Raw genomic sequence first — 13,409 nt, forward strand, 5'->3', positions numbered from 1 at the left:
GCTGGATATCACTGGCAGGGACTCTTTCCCGGAACAATAAGCCTGCCCCTGAGTTCCAGGATGTGCTCTGCCTCAGTTGATTGCTCCAAAAGCGTCTCGTAGCCACTGACTGGACAGAGAGCCACCCTCCACTCCACTCCTACCCCTGTCTTTGTGGTAGGACGGTCCCCTTTCTACCAGTCTGAGACTCTTCACCCAGCTTGCTCCCTCCCTGGCAGAGGGAGAGGAAGAGAAACACCCCAGGCTGCCCTGTTGCAGCTTGGCCTACTTCCTCCCTCTTCCTGGTCACACAGCTTGGCTAGATCCACAGCCATCAGCAGACCCCAGTCCTCCAGGAAAGCGAAGGTGATAGTGTGGGAGCGGGGTGGAGAGTCGTCCAGGAAGGACTGGCCAGGGGACAGAAGCTGTGCTCCCTATGGGTCTGCATCCAGCCCTCCTGACTCTGTGGCTTTCTTGTATGGGGTTACGTGGGTAACCTCCTGGGATGGTATGTTTCTCCGCCGTGTTACCCCGTGGCAGCACCGTGTGCAGCTGTGTTCCACATGTGCACGTCCTCTGGTGACTCCTTTCAGAGGGGGCCAAATGCAAGTGTGCGACGGGGCAGGATTCACACCCAGGCCTGTCCAAGTGCACATCAGGATGCTTGGTGCAGCCCTCACTTCCTCCCTTGCAGCAGCGGCTCCTGCCAGCCTCGTCCTCAGGCCTGGCAGCAAAGGCCCATGAATCAAGCTGACATTTCCATTACCTAGGAGATGAGTATATGACCGGGTCCGGGTGCTGCGGTGGGGGTGGGGTGGCAGGGTGCCCACTCATCAAGACCACAAACCAGGGAAGAAGTGGAGACTGGGACCTGCCCATCAGCTTTGGCCAGGGAAAACTGCCATGGGTTTGAGATGAGGGCATCAGGGAGCCTGCAGCCTTAGTCTGAGGATGGGGTTGTGTCGTGTACCCAAACGTAGGTATGGATGCTGTGCACTTCCTAGCATGGTCTCTGTAAACTGTGAGCCTGGCCAAGGTCAGCTTCTGAAGCTCAGTGCCCAGATATGGTCCAGACTTGGGAAGGATAACAGCTCAGAGTGTGGAACAACGATGCTAAGCCCGTTCAGACCAGCCCTCTGCCTCCCTTCCTGGACTCTGGGTGGTTTGGGGCCCCTCCCGGGTTTCAGACCAGATGGTACCTCCTGGTTGTGGCTCCAAGAAGGACACACAGTGGTGTTAACTCCCAGCAGGAAGAAAACCCTTCAGAAGGTGACTGTGAGACCCATGACATCACTAACCTGGAACTGCTTCCTTTTCTCTAGCCAGCAGCCTTCCTGCTGTACTGGGGGACAGTTGGGTTCCAGCCGCTTCTCCTGGCCCCATGCTCATTCTCTTTCCCTTCCCTCCTGACAATGGCCCCCATTCCGATCACCCACATACCATAATCACAGACCACTTGCATGATTATTTATTTAGCATTTTTCTTTAAGCCAGCTCTTTTTACTGAAATGCCTATTATGGTTCATTCTAACTCGCAACGCTTGACTCTGGAGCGTGGACACGCCCACACAGTTTTCTAATACACATTTACATAGACACAGCTATTAAAACAGATGACAGATTTGCAACTAAAATCATCTCCTGGGCCTCCTGGGGCCCATGAGTGACACCATCAAGACCTACAAGGTTCCTGGTGGTGGGCCAGATTCTCAACCAGGATCGCTCAGGATCCCTCAGAGTGGCTCGCACTCGCACAAGGCCAGTGTTGCAGCTCCCCGTGCTGGCCCTCTGGTGCCTTCATAGCTGTGCAGGGCTCTGCCCAGGCCAACTTCGTCTCCCCCACAGCTGCCCACACCAATCATGTGAGTGCGGAGTGGGAGAGAGGCGCCCTCAGAGTGGCTGAGCACAGCACGCATGAACACAGAAGTGTGGGGTCCCCCCTTTACTCCCAGACGCTCATCTCTGCATTCCCATGTCCTCCTCCCTCACCAGTCCCTCCTCTTGGCCCCTGACCCTCCTCCCACACCTGACCTTCCTCCACAACCTCTCTGCTCAGCCATAGCACCTTCTCTCACTCAGTGCCCTGCAAGGACCTGGGAGTCCCGCCTTGGGCATCTGCTCTAGCCTAGAGCTGGGGTGACTTTCGAGACTACACACCTTGGCCAGCCCCACTCTGCTCAGAGCCCCCAGCTGTCCTCAGGATGAACTATGGGCCCCTCCTGAAGCTCTTAGTCCTCTCTCCAGCCTCCCGCCACCCTCACAGCCCCATCTTCCTACACGCTTGTCATTTGGACCATTTGAAAGGCCTCTCCTGTCCTGCTCTGCCCTCCACAACCTGACACCAGCAAGATGGCTTGGGTGTCATTCCCTTCATCACCTATCAATCACTCAGGTGGTCTCCAACAGGCCCGCCTCAGCCCTATGGCCCCATTTCCCCTCACTGACATGATGGCAGTGTGCTCTCCATGATCCAGACTCTGTGTCACCCTCCAGCAGCTGTAAGAGGTAGATAGAGTGAAGACTCCCATCTGTAGGGAAAGGCCCTTGGGGCTGAGGAGAAAGGACCTGATGCTAGGCAGCCTGACCCCAGGGCGGGTACCACACCCAGCACACACACACACACACACACACGCACACACATGCACGCGCGCACGCACGCACGCACACACAAACGCACACACATACGCACACGCACACACGCACACACACACATACACACACGCACAGCTGTCATCTCCCTTTTCATCACTTGTCTGCTTCTCCGGACATTTCAGTGGCACACAGTAGGGGGCACGTAGAAGACACCTGTATGCAGACAGTTGCACGGATGGGTAGCTGGGTGATGAAGACGGCTGGTACATGGGCGGATAACTGACAAGAGGAATGGCGATGGAGGATAATGGATAGGTGGATCATGGGTGAATGGATAATTGAGGACAGAGAGATGGATGATCTTATTCATGGTTAATGGATGGATGGACAGGTAGATGGATGCTGGATGGGTGGATGGGATGGATGGTTGGATAGGTGATGATGGATGCATGCTGCTAAATGGATGAATGAATAGATGGATGGATCATAAATGTATGGATGGATGTTGGCTAAATGGGTTGTGGTACAGGGATGGGAGCTGGGCAAATGATGGATCATGTATGGATGAGTGGGTGCATAGATGACGGTGGGTGAATGTTGGCTAAATGGATGGGTGGTGGGTGGGTGGGTAACGGCTGGAGAAGACCACATTCTGCCTCGCTCCGCCAATCTCTAGAAATCCTTCAGGGCAGGATGGGTCCTCTTGGGAGACTTAACTGGGAGCGAGTCTGATTTAAATTCACTCTCCCACATGTCAGCTCTAATCTCAAGCAAGAAACTTCACTCTCTGGACCCCAAACTCTCACGGTCAAGACAGGAATTGTTTTTCACCAAGCAGATGAGCCAGAACTTTTATGTAAAGTGGCCATAGACACAGGGTAAAAGATCCCCAGAGTCAGGGTGGTGTCACATTGCTGAGGTTCCCGAACACATGTGCTCTCTCCAGCTCCTGGCCTGCTCCTCCGGCCATGCTCAGGAATCTGGTGCTCTGCCCACCTGTCTCTAGCCTGACCACTGCAGGCCATCGATGGATGTTTGCCCTGACTTCAGGGCCCAGGGCTCACACCTCCAGGGCAGGGTGATGATGAGGGAGCCAGCCCACACACAGCAAGAGAACAGGTTCAACAAGTATTTATTGAGCCCCTGCTGTGTGCCTGCTGTGACCCCTGCAGAGGCAGTCACTGCCTCTCCATCAATAAGGCCTGCTGGCTGTCCCCACAGGGCCCTGCCTCTCTGGGCATCTGCTTGGCTTTGTGTCTGATCGTGGGTGTCAGGCGTTCAATGGTCAATGCCCATGTCCTTCCTGGCTTCCCAGCTGGGTGGGGCTCTAAGCGTGGCGGTGGCTGCTGCCTCCAAGTCTCTGTGCAGCCCGTACAGTCCCTCTGGCCTGCCTGACCCGTCTGTGGGGCCCCAAGACCCAGGCAGCGGTGGCAGTATAGGCCTGGTGTCTCCATGACTGGAGAGCTGAGTCCACAGCACACACACCAGGCTTCCATGTCCTGTGGGAGGGGTAGTGCCAGCGATGGCAGAAAGGCAGGGGCTGGCTTGGGTCACATCACACCCAGTGCCCCAGGACCCAGCACTGACGGTTTAGCTCGGCTGCCTCATGAGCTGCGCTCCGTGGCCAGGAGTCCCCCATGTGTGGCTGGTGCCCTGCAAGAGACAAGGCAGACATTACTGACAGTGGCTGTCTTCCACCTCTGCCACCTTGGCCTCTGGCCCAGCCCTAGCTTCCTTTGGCTCCTGTCAACCCACCACGCTGCACTGTCCACCACCGTCCACGGACTCCCAGCACACAGAACCCCAGCCTGTGCTTGCTGCCCGCCAGTGTATCCCACCAGCCCCCTTGCACACAGCCTGCTCACCCACCCAAACCCACGCATGCCCCTCTCACCCTCCAGCCCCCTGCAGCCCATCATTTCCTTTCACTTCTCTCTCTATACCCACATCTGCTGTGATCTAGACACTGGGGTGCTAACCCTTGCATCCACCGGCACACCCACCCTGTCTGCCCTACCCGTGTGTGTGTGTGTGTGTGTGTTCATAGGCTCAACAGTGCATATCAGACTGACCTCCCATCCATACCATCTAGTCACTCCCTACAACTGTCCCTTCAACCCTCCTCCCAGCAGGTTCACGGAGTCCTCCCTACCCCATTTACCACCCACCCACCCATCCATCCCAGTTCCTTACACTACCGTCTCTCCACCTTTCCATCCAACCATCAAAGCCATGCTCCTCGTGGGCCCGGAGGCACCTCAGAAGGAGTGTGGGCCAGAAGGCACTAGGAGTGGGTGACTCCATACCCCCTAGGTTTCGTGCCCCACCCCAATAGTAAGTATGTATCAGTAAGCCCAAGTTAACCCTGAACACATTGTCCCCACCCAACCCCTGCCACTGCCCTGCATTTAGAGACCTGGAAAGGTGAAGGACAGCCCTTCCCCATCCCACACACTCCCTCCTGTGCCCAGTTAGCTCTTTTGGCTCTACCCCACCTTCCCTCAGGAGCCTCTTTGAAGTCCCTCTGATGTACCCAAGCCATCCCTGTCACTCATTGAGGACCACTGTCCAGTGTCCCGGCACCTGCCATCCAGCGGAATCCTGGAGGAGCCTGCCCTGACATCCTCCCCTGCCTGTCAGACCAAAATGCTGTTCCTATATTATCTAAGAGGGGACAGAGGTCCACCCCAGCTCAACAGCTGGGTCAGTGAGGCAGCCATATGGAGCTAGACAGGCCAGTGCTTCCAACCGTCTCCATGAAGAGTCCCTGTGCTTTCCACTCTGAGCTCCAGCATACGGAGGCATCCTCCAGGATCAGACGGCTCTTGTAGAGAACCCATTAGGATGAGATTCTGAGCAGACACTTGCAAACCTCTCAGGACAGAGCTCACTGCCCGTCCGTCCCAAGGCACTGGCCATTCAGTGCTGTTCTCTGGACGCAGAAGTTGGTACAGGCATGAGGAGGTTGTCATTTTGTTTTTTCGGCTTTTCTCCCCTTCTGTTTTTAATATTCCTTAATGTTACTGTTTTGTACATTTTGCTGTACATTTTTTAAAGGAGTGAAAAACATTTTGCAAACATTCTGGAATCATTTGGCCTTGGGGGAGGAACATTTGTTCTGGCCCCAGCTACCAAAACAGTTGCAGTCTTTGAATGAGCTTGTTGCCAACATAAAGGTGTTTGGGTTTTTTTTGTTTGTTTGTTTGTTTTTCCCTCTCTCTCTCTTCTAATGAGAAGCAAATATTTGGTGCATAGAAATCTTTGGCTGTTTTTCTAAATGAGTCTTTAGAAATGACTGTAACTGCTCTCACAGGGGCCAGCAGGCAGAACGGCAAATGGGAACAGAGAAAGTGGTTCTGTGGTTTTGAAGGAGGAGCAGGCAGCATTCATCTCACTCCCAGGGATAAAATGAGGCTTTCTGACCCCTCGCTCTGTGTGGCCACCCCCATCATGGACTGGGGCTCCCCTCATTCTCTCACCTTCTAGAAGGTGCTCAGGACCCAGAGCCATTGGCGTTAGGTCTCATCAGCCCGGCAAACCCTCCCTGACCCCCTTTTCTCCTTCTCTCCTGGTTCCTTCACTTGAAGAGCATCTTCAGCCACAAAGGCCTTGTGCTGGGATTTGGGGATCCCAGCTCAGCACTGCTTCTAGACCCAAGATGATGCCGCAAGTGGGGACAGAAGCAGCCTGCTGCACTTCAGACAATATTACCACAGGAAATCTGGGTTCAGATCTTCCAGAAGGTTCAGAGACACTGAAATTTCTGATTTTAAAATAAAACTGTCTGGCTTTACATGATGACAATTAGCGTGTTTAAAGTATTCTCAGGGATACTATAGGCCATAAAGCCCAACTTCACCCAAGGGAGGCTGCCTGTGCTGCCTGACTGTTTCCCAGCCTGTCTTTGTGGACCCTGTCCTGTGGTTTCCCATACCCTGTCCTCTGCTGGAAATGCCCTCTGGTGTGTCACTGGACACTATCCCTACCTTCATCCCGTATTTCCTGTACTCTCTCTCCTGGGATACACTGAGATAGATTATCACTGTATTGAGAACCTAGCCTCAACTTTATGATCCTCCTGCCTCAAATTACGTTGGATTAAAGGCCATCACACACAGACCCTTTCTTTTAAACTGATATCAAAACACGGACACATGTAACATCTGACCTGTTCCAGCCCAAGCACCCGATCCCTCTGTGCCAATACCTGTTTTGATCTTTCCTGAGGGCACAAAGGTCCATCTTCCTGCCCCAGGACTTGCTCACAGGATCAGGCTACATCTGCTAGTACAGCATGAGCTCATCAGGGTGGGAGGCCCTTCCAGACCAAGGATGTCAATGCTTCCAGAAATGTGTGCATGGGAAAACTAGGGCACTCAGAAGGGAACTGACTTGCCCAGAATTGCTCTGTGACTGGTAGAATGTGGGCAGGAGGCTCCAAAGGTGGACAAGTGGCTGATTCAGTGGATTTTATAGTTGCCTACATTAGTGGAGAGCCTGGGGCCTTTGGGAAGCAGTTCTCTCTCTCTCTCTCTCTCTCTCTCTCTCTCTCTCTCTCTCTCTCTCTCTCTTTCTCTCTCTGTGTCTGTCTGTCTGTCTGTCTGTCTGTCTCTCTCTCTCTCTCTCTCTCTCTCTCAGGGGTGGGGGTGACTAGAATGTGCAGCACCCACTGTCCGAGGTTCTGAAATCCACCTTCTAGGACTCAAGGCCGCCCTTTAGTCTCTAGTACCTCAAGCTAACCTCATGCCCTAGCGGGGCTGAGGATGTAGCTCAGTTAGAAGAGCACTTGCTGAGGTCAATCCCCAACACCGTGTCAACTGGATATGGGGACACACACCTATAATTCCATCTCTCTGGAGGTAGAAGCATGAGGATCAGAAGTTCAAGGTCATCCTTGGCTACGTAGAGAGTTTGAGGCCATCCCAGGTTACATGAGATCCTTGTAAAGGAAAGAGAAAGACAGAAAGATAAAGAGAGAAAGACAGACACAGATAGAATGTGTAGGGGATGATGGAGAAAGAAATTAAGGCTAATGTTGAGGCACCTGGCTTTGGTGACCCAGCAGCTAGAGACACTGTCACGCTCTAAATGAGCCAACATCAGTGTGGCCCTAACTCTCCATATGCCACTACCATGAGGGGGCTCCAGATGCACCGTGGCATCGGCAATTTCAGTCCCCATTTCCTCCTGTCACAGCAGGACAAAGGCCAGCTCTGCTGGTGTGCACGGTGGGCTCCTAGCCACTGCCTCCATGCTGATGGTACTTCTGCTGAATGAATGATGTAGGTTCAGGACAAAGAACAGGCTTACACGGACCCATGTGAGAGGGAGGGGAGGTCTGTGGAGGGTGTTTGTGCTGTGTCGGGGACCTTATGCCTCTGAACTATCACTGACCCTGCTCCCTTCCTCATACCTGAGATCAGGCTGGGTCTATTTGGTGCATCTTCCCTAGAAACACCAATCCCTTGGATTTTTTTTTCAGGCATGTCCCCAGTGAGACAGGCACATATGGGAATGACTGCCTGCCCTCTAGATGCTTACAGGGAGGGGACAAAGACAGGCACAGCTACAAGAGATGGCAGCAGCCCTAGCACAGCTGTCCCTGTCACCTGGGACCAGTTCCTATGATCTGCACCCTGTGTGGTAGGTACTGGCTGTTGCTGCACCCATTCAGAGCTGAGAGACCTTGGGAACATAATTTGTCCAAGGTGTTGGCACTGGGATTTGAGCCCTAAACCCTGGACTCACAAGTACCATGAAATCTTGATTGTCGATACACTAGACTGAGAGATGCCTAAGAAATTGGGGTGCTTGTGGATGTGTTTCCAGAACCATTAGATCACCAGGGCCCTGACCAATGTGTCCAGTTAATTCACTGATGAATTAAAAATCTGCATAGACTATTGGGAGGGGTAAACTTGGGGAAGGTGGAGCCTGCTTAAAGAAGGTGGGTCACTGGGGCAAATCATTCAAAGGTATGTTGACCCTAGTCCTGTACTGTTTCTATGTCCTTGCTGCCAAAAGGAGTGACTCTTCCCCCATATGTCCATCTACCATGATCCTCTGCCTCAGCCAGGCTCACAGCAACAGGGCCAAGTTGACATGGACTGACACCTCTGAAACCATGAGCCCAAATTAACCTTCTTCCCAAAGGCTGCTTCTATATGGTGTTTGTCATGGAAATGGGAGTCTGACATGTCCATCCTTTCACTCCCGCAGCAGCAGACGGTAGCACATGGAGATACACACAGCTCTCGATGCAGGGATGCCAGGTGGTAGTGGCCATTCCCAGACACAGCAAGTGGACTTTGCAATAGCTCCAGATTCTACTGCTGTTTATTTACTGCCCTGTTGGAGGGCAGGGACAAATCATTTCAGGCAGAAGTGACAAGGTATCAGATAGATGCTTGGCAGGCTGGAAAGCGTTTAAGAGGTGTGAGTGCCCAGCAATCTTCCCATTGGGGGAAGATAAGCAAGGCACAGCAACAGAAGAAGGGGTGACGGCACCAGGTGCAGAGGCCCACTCTCCCCATCTCTAAGGTTTTAGGAGTCTGTCACAAGACATATCATACTTTACAAGCAAGGCTTCCACACCTCTCCAGCCAAGGAATTGACTCTCCAGGGAAGTGTACAGATTCTTCTGTTTGCTTGGCTTCTGAGACATAGCCAGACACTATGTCACCCAGGCTGGCCTCAAACTTGTAATCCTCCTGCCTTATCTGTGCTTGGTCCTGCGCTGCAGCAGCCTGTGTTTTAATGAGAATCCCAAAGTGTTTCTTGGCAACAGGCATGGCTAGAATACTATTACCTGGGAACAAACATCATACAAATAGGAAAGCATTGGCATTGGCTAGCTTAGAGGTGGTCAGGCTTGTGACTGTCTCTAGAGCCAAGTTCCTTTACGGCAAGACAGATGCTTCTGACTTCACAGGGACCAAGCAGGTTAAATCGTTACCAGAACTGCAGGGGGACCTGCTGTGGGGATACGCTGTGCTACCACTGTTGGTATGGGGTCCTGCATTGGCAATACCAACACTCTGGTAGGGAGACAGTGGAAATAAGCAGTTAGTAAGGGGCTCAGAGAGAGAGAGTGAGCCACAGACGAGACGGAAGAGGTTTCTAGGGAGTGCTGTGCGCCACCCTTGCCGCAGGCAGGGAGGGGCCTGGCTCTGGAGCTGGGATGATGAGGTCAGGTTGATGTTTCATGAAGATGGATGAAGGAGACTGAAGCAAAGATTCCCACCTTCATGCTGCTGAGTGGCCCAGCCTGTGACCCCAGGCAGACGGCTGCAGGCAAGAACTGCTCTGAACTGGGTCCAAGACCAGTGGGCCCCACCGGCAGAGGTGAACTGTTTGGAAGGCAGACTTATTGGGCACACACCTGTCGTCCCAGTTCAGATAGTGGAGGCAGGAAGTTTGCAAGTTTGAGGCCAGCCTGGGCTACATAGGGAGATGCTGCCTCAATACAAAACGCAGAACCCCAGCTTGAGCCCAGATCATTCTTTGTTCAACTCTCCACCCCAGTGTGATACCAAATGGGACCCCTGACCTCCAGATGGCAGGTCTCCTAGGTCCTCAGGCTGCATGCCCGTTTGTGCCCAGCAAATTGGCCTTGATATTTATTTTGAAAATATGGTCTGGTTTGCTTCCATTTTAATAACAGGAGGGACACTGGAAGTGTTCTATTGAATTTGATTTTGATCTAATCAAAACGCCAAGTTGCTCTGGGCCCACAAAAAAAATCTCCCTTAAAATTCGCTCTGCTGTTCTGAGGGCAGCTGTAGACAAAGCCCATCCAGACAGCGGTCCCACCAGCTGCCTCTGCGCCCAGCAAGCAACAAGCTCGTTCGGAGCCTTGCCTTTCCGACACACCTGGCAAATCAAACACTTGTCCCGGGCATCATACTTGACAGGAGCCAGGAGCTGCAACCCCGACTGCCCCAGAGGACGACACAGACACCCAGATCGGATGGCAGCATCGCCTCCGTCAAATGTCACAGCTGATGTGCTCCTGAGCTAGCTGGTGGGCTGGTGGCACTGAAAAGCCCCAAAGGTGGGTTTCAAAGGCAGCCTCTCCCCAGGAGCAAAAAGACAGTGGCAGTTTCTGTATCATAGAAGGACGGAGGGGAAGAAGACAGCAACCCTGGCAGCAGTCAGAAGTAAAAGAAAGTTTATATAACTCTTCATGTCAGAGTAGCTGCTCGGAAAGGAAGCGGCGGGAGACACACAGAGGTGCAGGGGCACCGACTGAGCCCTGACAGGATGCTACTCACCAACCTGGTCTATAGACACAGGCAATATGGACAAGGTGTTTATCAGGGAGATGCGAGAAATGGGAGCCATGTGCATAACAAAATGTTAAGCTGGAGAGGGACAAATGCTGAAAAGAAAAGAGCTTTAGAGGGGTAGCACAGGTATACCAAGACCCCCAGAAGGGAAAGAGCTTGGCATGGTGTAGCTATTGCCCAAAGTGGCAAGAGGGAAGGGAGAGAGGAAGGTGGGGAGATGGGGGCTCTGGGGAGCCCATAGGGAGCAGAATGTCTACGTGCCAGGCTGCATTTCATCACAGACTAGATAAAGTGAGGTCACTGCTCAGCAAAGTTGCCTGGTAATTCTTCCTTTCTCCGCCCTCTGGATGGATCAGTCATCAGAGAGCTAGCAGGCAGGAGCTTTTCAGAGCGCACGCAGCAAGTGTTTAATAACGTGGCTCCCTGACACCCTCCTCCCCCATGCCTCCTGCCGACAAGCTGTCCCCGGCAGGAACTGAGCAGCTGCTTCACGAGGAAATATTGCAAAACTCGCCCAGGCGGTTCCAAAATATTTTCTGGGCAGCAACCCCGCAGCCGCTAAGAGGCCGGGTTCTGGGGACCGGCTGCTTCTCTAGGCTGTTAGCACTTTGCTCTTGCTGGGCCCCCATCCCTCAGGACCCCGCCTGGGGAGACGGGTCCACACAGACGGTTCCTCCACACTACTGAGCCTACACGCCCTCTGATACGGCCCGACTATACGATGTTGGATAAGCCCCAGTCTTTTGATTGGTTGAGACAGGGTCTCACTATGCTGGACAGGCTGGTCTCTAATTTACCATCTTTCTGCCTTGAACTATGAATATTGGGACAGCAGGAATGTTCCACCATGCCTGGCCAGAGCTATTTTTAGCCTCCCCAGGATTCCTTGTCTTGTGTGCCATGGGGTTAAATTTACTCAGTGAGTGAGAGCTCATCCTCTCTAGCCCCTGGGCTGTGCCCGAGATAAGGTGGCACACTCTGATGTCACTAGGGACATCAGCAGGGACCCCACTGTGGCTCTCGCCACACTATGCAGTAACAGCATGGATCTTGCCTTGCTTGTCTCTCTGTGTCTGGGGCCCACAGAAGTCTATGATTAGTGAGAGTGAGTGGATGGATGAATGAGTAAAGGAACAAGTGAATGCCTTTTGATCATCACAGAATCAGTCTCTTCAGATAAACGGATTCCTTCCTTGGCTATCCATCCTCTGTACTCTGGTGGTCCCCAGAAGCCCCAGGAAGGAGTGCAGCTATCGCTACCAACTGCCCTGATGAAGGACACATGGCCAGAGATGTCGGGCACTGGGCTCTTTTCTCCCCCCTGGGAAGCCAGGGTAGAGAAAGTCTTCCTACTTGCTCCTTGGAGCCCTAGGGCACAGATCCCCATACCTGCCCTTCTCCACAGATGACCTTGTAGTCCCTCAGTGCCAGCTGCCCAATTTGCATCCCTCCTATGGGCCTGTGATCTCCTTCCATCCGGCCTCTACCTCAGAGATGCCCACCCCCACACAGCCCATAGACCCAACACCTGCAAAGCCTCAAGGTTTCTTGCCAAACTCTTCCGTTGGCAGTCACACACACACCTTTGAAGGGTCCCAAGAAGTTCTGTGCAACCCCACAGCTCCTTTCTCCCTGCCCTTGCTTCAACGTGTGTGGTCATGGGGGCACACCTGCCAAGCGCCTGTAAGCTAGTTCATGATTTTACATTCTGGCAGCCACCTTCAATGACCCACAGAGCTCTTGCCACAGCTGGGGCAGTACCAGGCCTGTGTCACTGCTCTGATGCTCTCTGCTAGAGCCAATGAGTTGCCGCTTCCTTGGGTCCCATCCCTTTTCCAACTTGTGATGTCTGGATTCCCTAAGCAAAACAGTTCTGCGGATGCAGCCTTGTTATTGACATTGTGAGTGTGCATGTATGTGTGTGTACATGTGTGTGCATGAATCTATGTGTGAGTGTATGAGTATGTGTGTAAGTGTGTAAATGTGTGTGAGTGTGTATGTGTGACAGCCTGTGTGTGTATGTGTGTGAGCATGTGTGTGAGAAGAGAGAGAGAGAGAGAGAGAGAGAGAGAGAGAGAGAGAGAGAGAAGAGAAGAGAAGAGAAGAGAAGAGAAGAGAAGAGAAGAGAAGAGAAGCGAAGAGAATATGGTGTGTGTCCGGGTCTGTTCCCATAGAAGCCCAGTCTTAGCCACTCTGACAATGTCATCAAAAAGCTCTCAAATCCATGCTTCTCTCTGGCCACACTCAGACCACTGCCATGTCCCCTAGGAAAGAGGGACTTACCCAGCCTCCAAACTGGCCTGCCTACAGCTTGCACTGCCCTCTACCTCTGGCTCTGAGCTCACTGCAGAGGCATGTGCACGGAGAGAAAGGCTAAAGGCAAAGGTAGACAAGTCAACAGAGACCTTCAACAAATAAGGTGGAAAGGGAATCCAACAAAAGATGGATGATAGATAACAGGTAGAGAGATAGATGAGAGGTGACAGATATACAGATGGATAGAGATAGATGATAATGATAGACAGATGATTGATAGATAATAGATAGATA

At 52.8% G+C, this 13,409-nt stretch overlaps 1 protein-coding gene across 1 annotated transcript in view; it reads right to left on the bottom strand.

Annotated features, from left to right (window-relative positions):
• Positions 1 to 1,433: 1,433 nt before the first annotated feature.
• Positions 1,434 to 13,409, bottom strand: part of Gsg1l (GSG1 like) — a 195,192-nt gene continuing 183,216 nt past the window's right edge. Inside the window, exon 7 of the mRNA XM_075972157.1 lies at positions 1,434 to 4,224. Coding sequence (XP_075828272.1) covers positions 4,127 to 4,224 — 98 coding nt within the window. The 3' untranslated portion in view covers positions 1,434 to 4,126. The remainder of the gene's footprint in view (positions 4,225 to 13,409) is intronic.

This window comes from Microtus pennsylvanicus, chromosome 5 (assembly GCF_037038515.1).
Source record: "Microtus pennsylvanicus isolate mMicPen1 chromosome 5, mMicPen1.hap1, whole genome shotgun sequence".
In the NCBI taxonomy this organism is placed as follows: Eukaryota; Metazoa; Chordata; class Mammalia; order Rodentia; family Cricetidae; genus Microtus; species Microtus pennsylvanicus.